General features: G+C 43.1%; 1 protein-coding gene across 14 annotated transcripts in view; it reads right to left on the reverse strand.

Moving 5' to 3' along the window:
• Positions 1-5248: 5248 nt before the first annotated feature.
• Spata6l (spermatogenesis associated 6 like) overlaps positions 5249-16372 on the reverse strand; it is a 73823-nt gene continuing 62699 nt past the window's right edge. For 6 of the 14 annotated variants that reach the window (XM_076561874.1, XM_042262371.2, XM_006991081.4 and 3 more), the window contains 3 exons: positions 12179-12263; positions 11212-11313; positions 5249-5443 (listed from right to left, as the gene is read on the reverse strand). In XM_076561874.1, the coding sequence (XP_076417989.1) occupies positions 11224-11313; positions 12179-12263 (175 nt within the window). In that variant the 3' untranslated portion in view covers positions 5249-5443; positions 11212-11223. Of the gene's footprint in view, positions 5444-9490; positions 9601-11211; positions 11314-12178; positions 12264-16372 lie in introns of all 14 variants that reach the window. The other 8 variants (XM_076561860.1, XM_076561879.1, XM_076561849.1 and 5 more) reach the window with 4 other exon arrangements.

Below are 16372 nucleotides of genomic sequence, written 5' to 3' on the forward strand. Positions count from 1 at the left end.
CATGGCCCAGCTCATGTTCACTCTGGACTCTCCCAGATGTCTCTGCCTTGGCTATCCTCTCCCTTTTATTTACAGTAAACTTTCTCTTCCACCATACCTAAGAACAGTCATGACATTCCTTTCTTATTTTTTACATCAGATGGCTCAGAGGGGTAGTCATGCTTATTTACAAGCATGAGTACCTTGAGTGCAAATCCTCAGCACCCATCAAAATGCTTTGCTTTGGGTTCAGTGAGAGACACTGTCTCAAGACAATAAGGTAGAAAGCAATAGAGGAAGACATTTGATGTCTTGCTCTGACTTCTGAGTGAGCACTCACACATGTGCAGAATGGCACACTCATATGCATGCACCAGGTCATACACATCACACATAAAGATAAGAAACTCAAGTAGGGTATTATCCCTGGAATAGTGGTGCTTGGGAGGCTGAGGCAGAAGGATCGTGAGTTCATAACCATCCTATGTGAACTGGGATACTCTGCTTCAAACAACTAAGAGCAGGGGATGTGGTAGAGTACTTGCCTACTATGAACAGGCCCTATGGTCAGTCCCCAGAACTGTCAGAAAACTATGGACTTACAGAGATGTTCTTGGAGCACTCTCAAAGATAGAGAATCACAAGGAGGAAATCTCTGGGACTGGAAGCACTCACTCTGTGAAGAGGTTCTGTCAAGGCATCCATCCTAAAAAAGGACCCATTTGGCATACATGTGAACTCATTTAGGCCCAATTCCCTACTTCTTTTTTTTTTTTTTTTTTTTTTTTTTTTTTTTGGTTTTTCGAGACAGGGTTTCTCTGTGTAGCTTTGCGCCTTTCCTGGAGCTCACTTGGTAGCCCAGGCTGGCCTCGAACTCACAGAGATCCGCCTGCCTCTGCCTCCCGAGTGCTGGGATTAAAGGCGTGCGCCACCAACGCCCGGCTCCAATTCCCTACTTCTGAAGGTAAAACCAAGCACAGGTTCTTCCCTCTGATAAAGTCACTTTACCACCATAATTTGGGACCTCCAGACCCAGTGTGGAAGGAAGAAGGGTCCATACCAAGAGAGCAGAAGTCCCAGTTCTCATTGTCAGCAGGACAAAGGAGAAAGAAGAGAAGGTCCCTACAAGACCTGAAAACCTGCAAGTGGTGTTGGAATGGGTCCCCTAATCAAGGAGAAGAAGGGTCCCATCTGGCAGTGCTAGCAGATTTGTGGGTCACAGCATGGACTGAAGGCATGTCCTCTCTGGATCACAGCAAGTCCCTTAAAGGAGCCTGGTTTGGGGTATGGACACATTGAGAAGGGTCCCCAACATTCAGGGACTGGATCCAAGCTGATCTCACACAGGTAACTCGTCAAGCTTCTCAAGCTAGCACCTAAAATCATTTTAGGTCAGATATTATCTTTCATGCTCTCCTTTTTATCTCTGTTATAATTCAAAGCCTACAGGCTTCATCCAGTCTGGTGAGCAGAGAGAAATGGTGTCGCAGTATTGAGGCTATTCTTAGAAGGCCCAGGTTCAACAAGGATGCTGTCTCAGGAGCTTATACAAACCCAAACACCATGAAATACACTTGTAAAATGTAGTCCTGGATTTGTCAGATCTGCAACTCTGAAAGCCAAGGAAGGAATTATAAACCAAAACACGACAGGAATTCTTTTTCATTATGTTTAATGTTCTAGTCAATCTTCTATTGCTGTGAAGAGACACCATGACCAAGGCAACTCTTATAAAAGAAAGCATTTAATTTGGGGGCTTGCTTACAATTTCAGGAGCCATCAGGGTGGGAGCATCAACACTCAATGAGCTGGAGCAGTGGCTGAGAGCTACAACCTCATTCACAGGCTAAGAGAGAGAGACCTCAAAGCCCACCCCCAGTGACATGCTTCCTCCAACAAGGCCACACCTCTTAATCTTCCTAATCCTTTCAAATAGTGCCATTCCCTGGTGACTAAGCATGTAATATGTGAGCCTATAGGGGCCATTTTTATTCAAACCTCCACAATGATACAGTTCTCCCCATAGCAAACCAAACCCCGCCATCAAAAAATGATCTGTGCTCTCATAGACTCCAAAGGCAAGATACCTGAATTTCAATCCTTGCCTCTATAGGGCTCCTCAAAGCTTAAATAGTTCCTTGAAAAATAAAAAAAATTAAAATAATTTAAACAATAAAATTACCAGATCAGAAAATAAGAAAGGGGCATAATTTGTTGAGAAAAACGAAAGGGGGGACTTCATATAAAAATGAGCATTTATATTCTTATTAAATTAAGAAATCATGATTGAGGTCCCCTCCCCCCAAAAAAAGGAACACCAGATGTGGTGATATATCATGTATCCCAATATGTTGTGTACCCTAATAAATTTATCTAGGGATCAGAAGACAGAGCCAGCCACTAGATTAGACATAGAGGCAAGACAGTGGTGGCACACACCCTTAATCCTATCACTCAGGAGGCAGAGATTGTCTGGGTCTCTGTGAGTTCAAGACCACACTGGAAACAGAGCCAGGCATGGTAGCACACACCTTTAATCCCAGCACTTGAGATCTCATGCCTTTGTTACCAAGTATTTGTGAAGCACACATGCCTTTAATCCCAGCACTAGGAAGGAAGGAAGATGGCAGGGCACAGAAAGGTATATAAGGCCTGAGTAAACAGGAAGTCTCTCTGGAGGCTGAGGAGTTGATACGGTAAGGCTGGCTGTGGCTTGTTCTGTTTCTCTGATCTTTCAGCTTTTACCCCAATATCTGGCTCTGGGTTTTTTATTAATAAGACCATTTACCAGTTCGTGTTACAACCAGAGGCAGAGATGGCTGAGCAGTTAAGAGTACTCGATGTCTCTGCAGAGGACCCAGGTTTGATTCTTAGCTCTCATCTTTAGCAGCTCACAACTGCCAGAAACTCCAGCTCCAGGGGAATCAGACACCTGTGGCCACAGCAGGCACCTACACGCATGTGCACACAGCCACATATAGATACACAATTAGGAAAAATAAGTGTTTTTTAAAATCAATACTGAATGTGTCGACATACATTTTAACAACTGAAATTAGATGCAAACTCATTAGGGCTGACTTGTATCATACAGGTGGCCCTCTTCTGAGAACTAGACTGAATCTTTATCATGACACAGTTTTAGTTTTAGTAGCTTCTATTTCTGATGACTACTTAAAATTCACATCAAAATAACAAACTGACCTGTTACAGAGACATTGTGACCATTTAAAAGGACACATAGCTTAGACTTCCAAAGGTGGAATGTACCCTTACTTGCCTGAAATTCTGAGAGAAGCATAAATGAGTTTTGTTTCAGGAATATCATTTTTTGTTTGTTTTAATATTTATTTATTCCTAATTTACCTTTGAAAACCAATTTCTTGGTTTTCAAAACAAAACCCAGCTCCCACATGTCTTAACTAAAAGGTTTTTAATGTACTTTTGGGGATGGTAGGACAAGACTCCATAAACTAGGTATAGCTTATAAACAAAAGAAAGTTGTTTCTCACAGTTCTAGAGGCCAAGATGTCCAAGGTCAAGGTGCTAGCAAATTTGGAATCTGGTAAAGGCCTTTGCTTGGTGTGTCCTCGTGTGTTTTGAGGGGTAACATTCCGTGGCCTATTTTACAGCCTCATCCATGGGGCTCTACCCTCGACTCCCGCACAGCTCCATTTCCTAATGGTATCACCTTTTGAGTTAGGATTTCAAGGAGACCCGAGCATTCAGACTGCAGCAGATGAGGGAGAAGAGGACACACAAGTAGTAAGAGGGCAAAAGGAAGACAGCATTCCTGCAGCCCCCTTCCAGCTTCTTCCTCTGTAGATGTAACGTCTTTTTTAAATAAGAAACACAGAGCCAAATGCAGAATTAAAAGCCCAAGAGGTCAGAGCAGTAGCTAAAAGCTGATTCTAAAAACCCCTTTTTACCCTTCACTGCTGTTGCTGTCCTTCCCCTCAGCAAGAGACCTACTTCCTGTGTATCTGTCTTTTTATTGACTTTCTGTTCTGCCTTCTCATTGGTTGTAAACCCAACCACATGACCTGCCTGTCTATACAGACCTCCAGGTCTCTATGGTTGGTATTGAGATTAAAGGCGTGTCTCCATGCTCGCTGTATCCATGAACACACAGAGATCTGCCTGTCATGTGATCGGGATTAAGGGCATGTGCTACCACTGCCAGACTTCTGCTACGGCTTGCTATTAGCTCTGACTCCCAGGCAACTTTATTTATTAATATACAAATAAAATCACATTTCAGTACAAATAAAATATCACCATATTCCTCTTCCTGTTCCCCAGACTGCCTAAGCATTTCATGAGGGCTCCTACAGATGAACTCGAAGTCTGGTTGGGTGGCATGCTCTGTGGAATCTATTTACTTAAAGCAGTTCTGTTAGGAAAATGCTTGTGGAACATTTTGTTTCTGATCTATATTTATTAAGAATTGTTGGGAGGAGGCAAAAGGGAGAGAGGATGATTTAAACTACAGAAATTGGCTCCTCTCGAAAATTCATCTTAGAAAGTTAAGCTTTAAAAAGAGAACTGAACTCTTCGGATGTTAATATTCTTTTTCTTGGGCTTTAAGGGACCTGATGCCATTTAAACCTAACACACAAAAAAGTGAAACACAAAAATCAGATTTATCAAAAAGAGACAATCAGGTTGCTGGTCTTTTCCCAGTTAATTTATCCAGTTGTTTCCCTAAATATCCAACTCCCTGGCTCATGTAAGACATTTTTGTTACAATTTTTTATATAGGCTTTTTTTTTTTTTTTTTTTTTTTTTGGTTTTTCGAGACAGGTTTCTTTGTGTAGTTTTGGCTCCTGTCCTGAATCTTGCTCTAGAGACCAGGCTGGCCTTGAACTCACAGAGATCCACCTGGCTCTGCCTCCTGAGTGCTATGTTTTACCATGTGTTATTGGTTTTTTTTTACCTTTCATTCTGTATGTCTGACTCCCTCCATGTCTCATTGGCATCTCCCTGCACCTTGATTATCTCCTCCAATTTCCTCTCTGCCTGGAAATCCTGCCTATACCTCTATCTAGCTATTGGTCGTTTAACTCTTTTTTTAAACCAATCACAGTAATATGTTTTCACATGGTGTACAAATATCCCACAATATATTTTTATACAGTGTACAAATATCCCGCAACATATTTTGTTACAATTTTTAAAAATACTTCCCAAATGGAAAAGCCCCTGACACACTTCTATTATATTTTTCATGCTCAAAACAAACACAAATTCTCCATGTGACAAGCGTGAATGAGAGCCCCAAACAGAATTTAATCAACAACTCTTACCTTGGGCACAAAAGACTGAGTATAAGGTTTGATTTAATGGGGGCTAGGCACCAGTAACTCAACCCAGACCACAAAGAATGCTGTTCACTTCTCCAAGGATGTGTCAATGTCTCGATGACTGAGGCCTTCATCCTTCTTCGGGTTTCATTCATGCTCCCCTGTGAAATTTAAAGATCACATCTACATGTGGTATTGAGAAAAAGGTGGATAATTGACACAGCCAAGGAGAAAAACATGAACTATCCTAACCACAGATCCAGCTCAGCCTCGGAATTGCCTGTGCTCTGAGCCCCTTCCCCTACATCCCTGGTTCAGAATAAGGCAAAGCATTTGACCTCTTTGTATAATAGCAGAGTAGTGGCACTCAGAGCACTTACCTCCCAGTGCTATGTGTGGAGTTAATGAAGTTCTTGGTTCATGGCAAATATGCCCAGACGTACTGGATGTTATTAAGTGGGAGTGTTAAAGACATTCCACTCTGCTGTTCTATAGAACAATTGCTGTGCATGAAAGGGTGTCAAGTTTGGAACTGGGTGATGGAGTGGGTCTTCTAAATTCCCCATTCTCACAAAACTCAAGTCTACTTAGAGATCTCAGTCTTAAAAGTGCATATAATATCCTAACAAGCAACTTCCTGTAGCATTCCCATCACTGGGCACCACCGGGATTAAACTGGTGTGGAATTACAGAGCATGGGCTCTAGGTTCTCAGAGCTCCTCTAATGATCCTATGGCTCTTGAGGCCTGGAGGCCTGAGAATTTGCTGACCACCTGTGTGGTCTGTTGGATGCTGACAGGGGCTTCCAGGATGAAGACAGATCATGTATCATTATCCATTACATCAGTCCCCCACCAGCCACCAAATGACAAGTCCCTCAGATGCCGGTGCCCAAATCTAGACGGAAATGCTGACAGGAGCTTGGGCTTTGCCAGATGAGGTTGCTTTACTTTCTGCTGCAGTGGGAACAGGTGTAAAGGATCCTCTAGGACAGGTGAGACTAAAACCTATGGCCACTACTGTCCCAGGAGCTGGGGCCACAGCCTATGCCCACATCAGAAACCAGCCCTTTAAACCAGCACTTTAACTTTTCTCTTCGCTTGTTGTTATTCTTGAGTTTTACAAAAAGCAGGAGACTACAATTTCCCGTGTCTAAGGAACTTCTGCCGAGTTCCTTGACTACCATCTACTTAAAAGCCTGACAGTAAGGCTGGTTCCTGCTCTCTCCCCCTGAGGGTTAGCTCCAGACAAAATCTGGGAGCAGACGGGGAGACTGTAAGCATTCAGTTGGCTCGAGCTGGTGTATGTGGTCAGCACCCCTCACCTAACGAGGGCCTACCACTGCCTGGGGGACTGGGACCATCAGAGACAGCCTTTGGAGCCCACTCCCATAGAGGATTCTCAGTCATGACACTAGACATGGGCATCAGCTCACTAAAGGCCAGAACATAGAAATAATCATCTCTTCAAGAGAACTTGGGGTACCTGTGGCGTTTGGAGGGTTTATGGGATTTTCCTATTTGTCAGAGGGACTGTGTTCATTTGATAAGAAATTTTTATCATTTTCAAGTATGCCAGAGATATTCCACTTATACCCCAAGTCCCATGTCCTGACACATCAGAATAGTGATACATCAATGTCGTATACTTCCTCTACCCACCTTCTCCCCATTCCACATCTACCAGGACAGACAATGGGACTCCCTGTTTGGGATTCAAAATTTCTTGATATTTTTGTGACTAAGGGTCTTTTTCATTTTTTTCTGGGAAGCTGAGACCAAGGAAGCCAGAACAGGGAAGGTAGACCACGGTGGAAGCTGATGTGGAGCCTCAGAGGAGCTAGGTTGGGGTCTGTCAATGGAGTCCTTGGGAAAGTAGAGCAGGGACACGTAGTGGAGATCGAGGATGCTCTGCTGTGTGTCAAGGAATCCCCCACTCTAGAATCTGTCTTCCCAACCTCAGGGGTAGCACCAGTCTCCTCTCACAAGTCCTTGACCTTGCTTTTCCCCAGGTCTACTGGGTCACTCATAATAAATGCCCAGGTACCTTCAGAGTCGCCTAGTCCATCTTGTTTGGATTTGTTTATTTCAACCTGGAGACCCTTCCCTACTTCTGTCCTTTGGGATCCTTGACTTACTAGGGATCCAGGTTCAAAAAGTAACATTAATCAAAGGAAGAAAGGCCACTTCAGGGAAAGGCCTATGGACATCTTCCAAACCTTGTGTGGGGACTCCTGTTAGTAAAGCAACCCATTTCCCAAGACAGAATTGGCCAAGGGGGTGGGTGTCTATCTTCTTTCTTCCTAGCCCCTCACATCAGTGTCCAGATATCAGCTTTGTGAAACTTGATTTTACCCACATAGAAACTTAATGTAATTGGGCATTTGGTAACTGTGTGTGCTATGTTCCGTGGGACAGCCTAATGAAGGCATCGAGACTCTTGCAATGAGAGATTAAGTGCCCTAGAATCCACTCTTTAATCTACCAAGCAGAACGTTCTAAAGGAAAGCCTACGGAATGGGCAATTATCAAGATGTCCTCCTTCCTTTGTGCCGAAGGCAGAGAGCCCTGCCAGCCCCTCGGGCAAGGCTGAAGCATAAATGACCCTCAAGGCAGACTTTCAGGTGCCTGACTAGGGAAGTCTAGTAGGTCATCCCATTCTCCTTCATTGCAAAAAGGCCTGGTCCTTTCTGATGACCATAAGATACAACACGATTCCTCCTAGGGGGAAACATTCAAAGGTAGCTCTTGTCCCCATACTGCCTGGGTGCCAAAGGGCTGCCATTTACAGACACACCTACTCCTTGGCATTCTTTTGTCATACTCTAGCTTTGGAAAGGCAACAGAATATGGCAATTCAGGGCATGGTCTCTGAAGTCTACTGTGCTAAGGAGTCCCATCAATCATAGTCTTGGCTCTGCCACTGACTAGCCACATCACTTTGAGCAAGGTATCTGACCTCTCTGTACCCCAGTCTCCCTACCTTAAAAATACAACTTAGTAGAAGCACCCTTCTCCTGGAGTTGTAAGAACTAAACATTAATTCACTTAGCTCATGGGATGGACTTGGCCAGCTCTTGACCCTATGTAGGGAAGACATAAGGAAAAGTGAAGAGCTGTCTGCATGATGGCAGAAGCCAAGTTCCTCAGCCTCACCCCCATCCACAGAAATCCAGCTTCTGTCTGTCCACAGGCAAGTATGCCACTTTTGAGGAAACCACAATTATTTTGGGGGACATGGATTAAGGAAGAAAACTAAGAAATGATGACCTGCCACTCTATGGCCAAATACCTCACCACACATCAGCATTCTAGACCCACCTCAGCATCTCCTTCTGCATTCACATAGAAGCACACTTGCTGGTGACCACTCTGGAGGGTCAACAGATGTAAGAACAGTAGGAGGGTGAGTGTGGGAAGGCGGGGCCTTGCTCAGGACCCCAGTCCAAGATGAGATGGTCCATCATCTACTACACTTCTAGCCAGAATCTCGGACAACCTCCCCCATTACTCTGAGACTCCCCCATTACTGCAGAATCTACAGCTAGTTCTATTGAGACCTAACTACCTGAGCTTTCTCAGGACCCCACAGAGATACCGTCGCTCCCTAAACAGCAAGAAGTAATTCTAAGAAAACAATGCCCCCTCTCCCAAAGGTTTCATTTTTCTCTGGGTTATGGATAATGGTTATAGGGTTGGGGGTGGAACAATAAAAGTTAGACTATTATCCTTAAAAAAAGAAAAAGGGGAGTGGATAGGTATAGGATATTAAGGTAGATTATTGTATATACTAGTAAATTAATTTAGTAAAATATCAGCCTTAGATAATTTGCACACTTATGGACTCTTGTAAACTATTTTATGTTCCTATTTAAGGTAATTTGTATAAGAATACAAATATAAAACTATATTTGTTATATTGTACATATATTTCTACTCCTATTTGAAATATCTTATATAGTGATACATAAAATTATATCTGTTATATGTTCTACCTCTGTTTAAGATATTTTGTATATTGATACATATTCAGGATTGATGTCATCTTGCATATTGCACTATACATTTCTACCTCTGTTTAGGACATTTTATGTATTGTCACAATTTTGAGGTCATTGTCCTTTTATGATACATTTGTTTACAGACTGTTTACCTTGTTTTTGTGAAGCCTTAGTCCTTAGGTTATTTAGGTAGATAAATAAGACTTACAGTTTTATAGCCACCCATGCTTGTCATTTCTATAGTTATGTTAATTAGGTTCTCCAGATTTACAGATACATAGGTCAGATGGATAGGTAATCTTCAAACACTTCATAGACCTAGAGAATATGACATTTAAATAACTTAGATTCTGTTGATGTGAGACACATTGCTCCTGGCAGCACCAATCTGATTCTGAGAGAATGTTGGGCTTCTGAGACATTTCCATTTGGAAGCTTATCTTCTTCTTGATGCATAATGGTCTGCTGGGCAAAGAACTGCCCTTGCCTCAACTGCTGATAGCACGAATGCTGTCCTTTCTGGATGAGCGGGACACAAGGAAAAGCAACTACTGAACTCTGCCAAGACAGAGTAAGATGGTCTTTCAAAATTCCTGCTTCTGACAATGGTCTGTCAGATATTCTAGGCCTGTAGCTAAATTGGATGCCCCAATGATGCTGAGAAACTTTAGGTGACTGTCCAGGCTGCCAGCTATCTCTGTCTATTCTCGAAAAATTTTCAAAAATTGCTTGCATGCATTTCCCATTTCTCAGGTATTATTATATTCCTTCTCAGGTCTTTGATGGGGTTGAAGACTAATAGTTACAGTTACAATCTTCTCATATCTTAGCTAGAACATATTAAGTACTAGATTCAGATTCTTCAGGATAGGACAGCTTTTGGAATAATCTCTGTAACATGCCATTTACCTATGTTCTGGACATCTGTGGATTTTAGTATATGTCTCTTATTTGATGTTGTTCTTGTTGGTTGTAGTTTCATTTTGTTTAGGTCATTACTCTTTATTTCTCCTGGACAATACTTAATAATCATTCCTATTGTATATAGTTTTGTGTTAGGTTAGAACTTTCTTATTTAGACAAAAGGGGGAGACAGAGATGTAATGGGTAGCTGTTCTAGCTATGACCTTGAAGTACTGCCCCTAGTGAGGTAACAGGTAACTGTTACACCTGCCTATGACCTTGAAGCACATACCCCTGGGGCATGGCCACTTGGGACTCTTAAGACCTGGGATACATGTACAAGGCTCTCTCTTTGCTCCCTCATGGTTTTGGATGCTGGGACAGACCAGGCAGATCTCAGGAAAAAAAACTTCATGGGACCGTGCCTCACCTTTCCAGGATCCTGCAACAAATTCCTCTATTCTGTCTTGTGCATTTTCTTTCCCAAATAATTTCCTTTGCCCTTAAAGCAGACTCTGTGATTTCTCCCATTAGGGTTTCCTTGTACTGAGCCAAATGCTGGGTTTCTGTTTTGGTCTGATATAAAAGATCGATTTTTAAACAGTAGTAATACATTGTTCGTACTTCGGAAAGAAACAGGCAGGGTACCAAGGGTTTGTGTCAGAAGAGCAGGGAGAATCAATGGACAGTCACAGACTTAAGGATGAACTGAAGGAACTCCATCTGCGTCAGGAAACAGTAGTCCAGGTGGCATGCAGGGGGCCCACGGCAGGTGAAAAGAAGCTCAAGTGTCCTCTACATAAGAGGGATGGAGGTGTGGGACAGAGGGATGTGACAATTGGCTCGGGCCCCTGCTATCTGTGTTCCACTGAGGGAGGGGCAGATTCGGGGAGGGGGATTGGGGAGTTCTCAGAGCTCCTCCCCACCTCCTCCACATTTCTTAGCTACTTTGGTGACAGTGGGAGACAGATGGGAACTGTTTTTAGCAAACCACAATAACAAACAGTACTTAAGCTGCTTACTTACATGAGATAGTGATTAAAAATATCTCTGTTCATGCAGTGGGTGTTTCTTCAGGGGGTAGCTTGGTCTTTCATTGATATACTTTGTTTCAGAGATGAAATTTTCCTACAATAAAACACACCCAGCAATGGCATTACCCAGGACGTAATAAAGATTGGTAACATCTAGACATGTGACCTTTGATGTGAAGAGGTCCATGCATCCCCTATGTGTCATGCAAATGGGGTCTACTCTGTGTGTGTGTGGGGGGGGGGTTCCTCCCCTTTCACCATCTTAAGGAGATTTGTTTCCTTTAGGTTGGGAAATAAGATTAAGCCAGAGCTCCTCAGAGAGGAAGAAAAGAAACTGACTACTCCCATGGGTACCATGACCAATACCCACTTACAAACGAATGTCATCCTGCCAGCCTGGTATAAACTAGACTGTGTGGCATGATCAGCTCCAGAAACTGAGGGCCCTTTGGACACTTCACTGGAATGCCTTTAAATTCAGGTCAAGATCACCAAGCTGTGTGTCTGCAGGAAACATCAAGTACCCTCCCTAAGCTCACAGAAAACATCAAACAGCCAAAAACACCTTATTAAACTACCGAAGCCATTTCTTCCAGATCGTGGCCCGACATGGGACCCCACATAAATGTTTTCCTTCTCTGTGTTGGACTGCTGTGAACGGAGGGCGAGAGCATGCCTGGTCCATTGGACCGCTCCCGGGACCTCTGCCTGATGAATGCTGTGCCAAATGAACTGTTCACATTAACCTCCTCCGGCCTTTCCTCTGGAAACCTGCCCTGACTCTGGGCCACACAGATACCACAAAGTCAGGCTCAGAACGCCATGTTCTCTCCTGGGCAAATGCTGTAATTCTACATTGTTTCTATGGTTACTTTAGGAATGTCTGCTTCCCTCACTGGACTTCGAACTCCAATTCCCACATTTACCAGCAAGGATCTAGTTTCACCAGAACCCCTGACCTTTGGGTGAGCTCTGTGGGATGGAAGAAGGCTGCATACCCTCTCATGGATCTTCTTCCACGTGGACTGAGAACAAGGCTGGAACCTGCCCAACAGAATAAACGGAGTGGAGCATTATGCAGCAACTAAAAAGGATGCTGACTTAGAGTACTTAAAAATATGGGTTGAAAAGTAACTATAAGCTAAAATGTCAGTGTGCAAAATGGTACACCTATGATTTTAATGCTGGCATCAAAACTCCACGTGAGGGATGTGGGAATACATTCCATCAACATGGCTAAAACGAACCATTCTTCTTTGGACATTACTGATTTTCAGGGAATTTGCTAATGAGAAAATGCAACTTTTACAACCCCAAACTATACTTTTAAAACTTAATCTCAATTGTTTTCTGCCACAGACTTTATTTTACATCTCACCTGGTTTAGGCCACTCAGAGCCCAAACTCAAGCACAAGCCAGATAATGTCTTCCTTCCAGCTCCTCACACACAGAACTTTCTCTCTTCCACAGATTGCTCCGTGTAGAACACAGCAGCCTTCCCACCCAAGTCCCCACTTTCACTGACTCCCTACTGCTCTTCTGGGATGAACTCCATTGCTGATTTCTCAAGGAGTCCTTCCCGAGCCCCACCCCCAGCCCCAGCCCCCAGGTCAGCCGACCCGTATGTTGTTCATTTCACAATGCTTCTGACAGTGGACACTGGCCCCGTCTGGTTAATGTGTCCACTAGACTGAGACCCGGGCTGAGACTCTGGTTAATATCTCATCCCAGACTTAAGTGTGGTGGCACATACCTGTAATCCTAGCCCTAAGGAGACTGAGGCAGAAGGATCATGAGTTTGAGGGTAGCCTGGGCTATACAACAGAACCCTATCTCAAAGAGACAAAAGTGAAACTCCTCTCAGGTCACAGTAGGTATTGAATACCACAGTGGGCTTTAAAGAGTATTGTTTGAGGGGCTGGAGTGAGGAGAGACTCAGTAGTTAAGAGCATTTGATGCTCTTACTGAGGACCTAGGTTCAGTTCCCAGCACCCACATCTTCTGCCTCACAACTACCTTTAACTCCAGTGCCAGGGGATCCACTTCTGGTCTCCATGGGAACATGCACACATATGATGCACAGATATACACTCAAGCCCACAAAATAGATCTTTTTAAATAAATAACATTGTTTGAGTAGTGAATTTATTCATTCTGTGGTAAGTACCAAATCCTAAATTCTGAGCATCACAAAGCTAAAAGTGTACACAGAAATTTGATGATGAAAAATGCAGATACTGTTTCCTTAAAATGTTCAAAGAATTGTAACAATTCAGGTAAAATCATCCTCTCTGGTAATGTGTGAGAAACACTAGGATGGCACAAGTATTTGAGATGTTAACAAGGGTTGCTGTTAAACTATATAATTAAAAAAATTATTATTATAATTAAAAAAGGAATATGTAGGGCTGGAGAGATGGCTCAGAGGTTAAGAGCACTGACTGTTCTTCCAGAGGTCCTGAGTTCAATTCCCAGCAACCACATGGTGGCTCACAACCATCTGTAATGAGATCTGGTGCCCTCTTCTGGCCTGCAGTCATACACACTGTATACATAATAAATAAATCTTTTAAAAAAAATATATGTAGAGAACCATCCATTAGCAGACTATAGAAGGCGAGTGGTTGCTAGGACCACTATGCTGATGACCCTGACCCTCCCTCCCGCCCCCCCCCCCCCCCGCAGCTCCTCCTGTCTGTAGTTCGTGCCCATTGATCTCCCATTACACCCTTCTCTGGAGCAAGAACTGAGGCCCAAGGACCCAAGGAGAGCTCAGTCCACACATCTATTACCAACCCAGGAAAACAAGGGGCGGCAAAGGGCTGCACGCTCAATGCACTGCTGTGTTTCAGAAAACATCATTCATGTATTTCATATGTAATTTCTGCTCTCCCTAAGAATCTTACAAGAAATACACCAAGTCTTTAAAAATAGCCACCAGTTGGACACATAGGCCTTAAAAATACTACAGTTGCATGCAAGGACTAGAGCTGTATCATCCCAGCCTTCTCTGTAATTCTTACATACAAAAGAAGAGTGGGATTGTGTGGTGACGGCAGGCAACATGCTGCAGACGGGGAGATGGGAAGCGGGGGTCATCTCTCTTTTCTTTGGGACTACATTCTTCACTCTGGCATTCAAAAGGCGTTGTACATTTTCCATTAAAATCTTGGGCTTGAAATCCGACAATGAAGTCTACCATATGACCCAGCAATACCACTCCTTGGCAGAGGCTCAAAGGACTTGGTATCCTACTCGACAGAAACTTGCTTGGCACTGCTTATTTCTACCCTGTTTGCAATAGCTAGAAAATGGAAGCAACCTAAATATCCTTCAAGAAATGAATGGATGGGGGAAATGTGCATAGATGTACTATGGAATGCTAGTCAGTTGTAAAGAAAAATGGAATCGTGAAATTTTCAGGTAAGTGGGTGGAACTAGAAAAGATTATATTGAATGAGGTAACCTGGACCCAAACAAATGTCACATGTTCTCTCTTATTTGGGGCTAGGCTCCTAGCCTCAAATCTCCAGATGTGAGTACACAACATGAGTAACCACAGAAACCAGTAAAATATAGAGGCACTGTGGGAGGTGGGGGATTGGGAAAGGAATAGAATACAAGTGATTTAAAGGGGGAAAGAGAAAAATGAGAAGAAGTGGGGATAAATAACACCAAGGTTGTCTGATAAAGGCTCAAAGAATCATAAGATTTTATATTTACCTAAAATTATACACAAAATATGTAAGTGTGTTTGTGTGTGTGTGTGTGTGTGTGTGTGTGTGTGTGTGTGTATGTGTGTGTATCTTAAATGAAGTTGTGCCACTTGGGTTTACAATGCTCCCTACAAGAACAATACATTAACAGTACCAGGCATGAGAAACCTCCTTTTGAGTGGTTGGTCAAGGTAGTCCAAATGACTCCCCAAACAACATAGGTTACTGATGTTGCCCCGGGATACCTCTCACCAGTTGATATTAAGACCCTATTGCTGAAGACATTGAACGCTTAGGACACAGGGCTTGTATTATTTGAACTGGATCTAATCTGAAAGCACCCTCCTTGCATCTAGTTTACGCAGTATCATAAAGTACTATGCAAGCTACCAAGGGAGGGAAGCAATTACCAGTCCTACCCAGCTGTAACACCTATGAACCCCACAATGACCAGCACAGCAAGATTTCCATAAGGTGCAGTAGTGGTTCTCCATGTTGGCAGCAACCAACAGCTGTTCCAGTGTCTACTCAACAGGAAAGAAATCATGCCTCGTGCTGGAAACCTAGCCTCTACCTGGGCTAGTGAGGTTATAAATTTGAGAAGAGAATCTACTATCACCACTTTGCTAGACCAGTGTAATTCTTCAACTGCATTCTACATCTTAACCTTATAACCACAGATAAGTCTAGCTATCAGCCCTTGTCAAAGAGGCTTCCCCTTACAGCAAATAGACAGTACTGCAGAAAACCACAACTGGACACGCTGAAAAGATGAATGTGTCATGGGAAGCCCCGCCCCGGTGGATACATCTGTAGCGGAGCTCCTATATCTATGGCTCAGGGTCAATTAGGAAGAGGGTGGAAAGCTTGAAAGAGCCAGACTATGAGGAAGTCTGCTGTGTGGCTGCCTCTCCTAGTAAGAAACTGTTGTATAAACAGGATCTGAACGATGGGAAATATCAATAGCCATGTTAACATGAAAGGGGTAAAAATCTCACAGGGCCTCACCCTTAAACAAAAAACTATAGGCAACTGGTGACTGCTGAGAGAGGGAGAATTCACCTCTTCCAGGGATGAGCCCCATGACTCAATACAACATGGCCAGCCCTGAAACAGTATGTGTGTGTGAAATATTATCACATCAGTTATATCTATATATCTATCTGTGTGTGCTTTCGTGTGTGTGTGTGTGTGTGTGTGTGTAACAATAAAAAAGAGAGGCTATCAACTTGAGAGTGGGAAGGATACAGAAGGGGTTGGATGGAGGAAAAGGAAAAGAGAAAGTGATGAATTTCATTTAAAAATGTAAAGTGTTAATTTTTTAAATTGGGCTGACTACAGAATGGGAGAAAATTTTTTTGCCAACAATACATCAAACGGGAGATTAACATCTAGAATACATAAAGAACTGCCAAAATGTATCACAAAAAAACAAA

Source organism: Peromyscus maniculatus, chromosome 1, assembly GCF_049852395.1.
Source record: "Peromyscus maniculatus bairdii isolate BWxNUB_F1_BW_parent chromosome 1, HU_Pman_BW_mat_3.1, whole genome shotgun sequence".
In the NCBI taxonomy this organism is placed as follows: domain Eukaryota; kingdom Metazoa; phylum Chordata; class Mammalia; order Rodentia; family Cricetidae; genus Peromyscus; species Peromyscus maniculatus.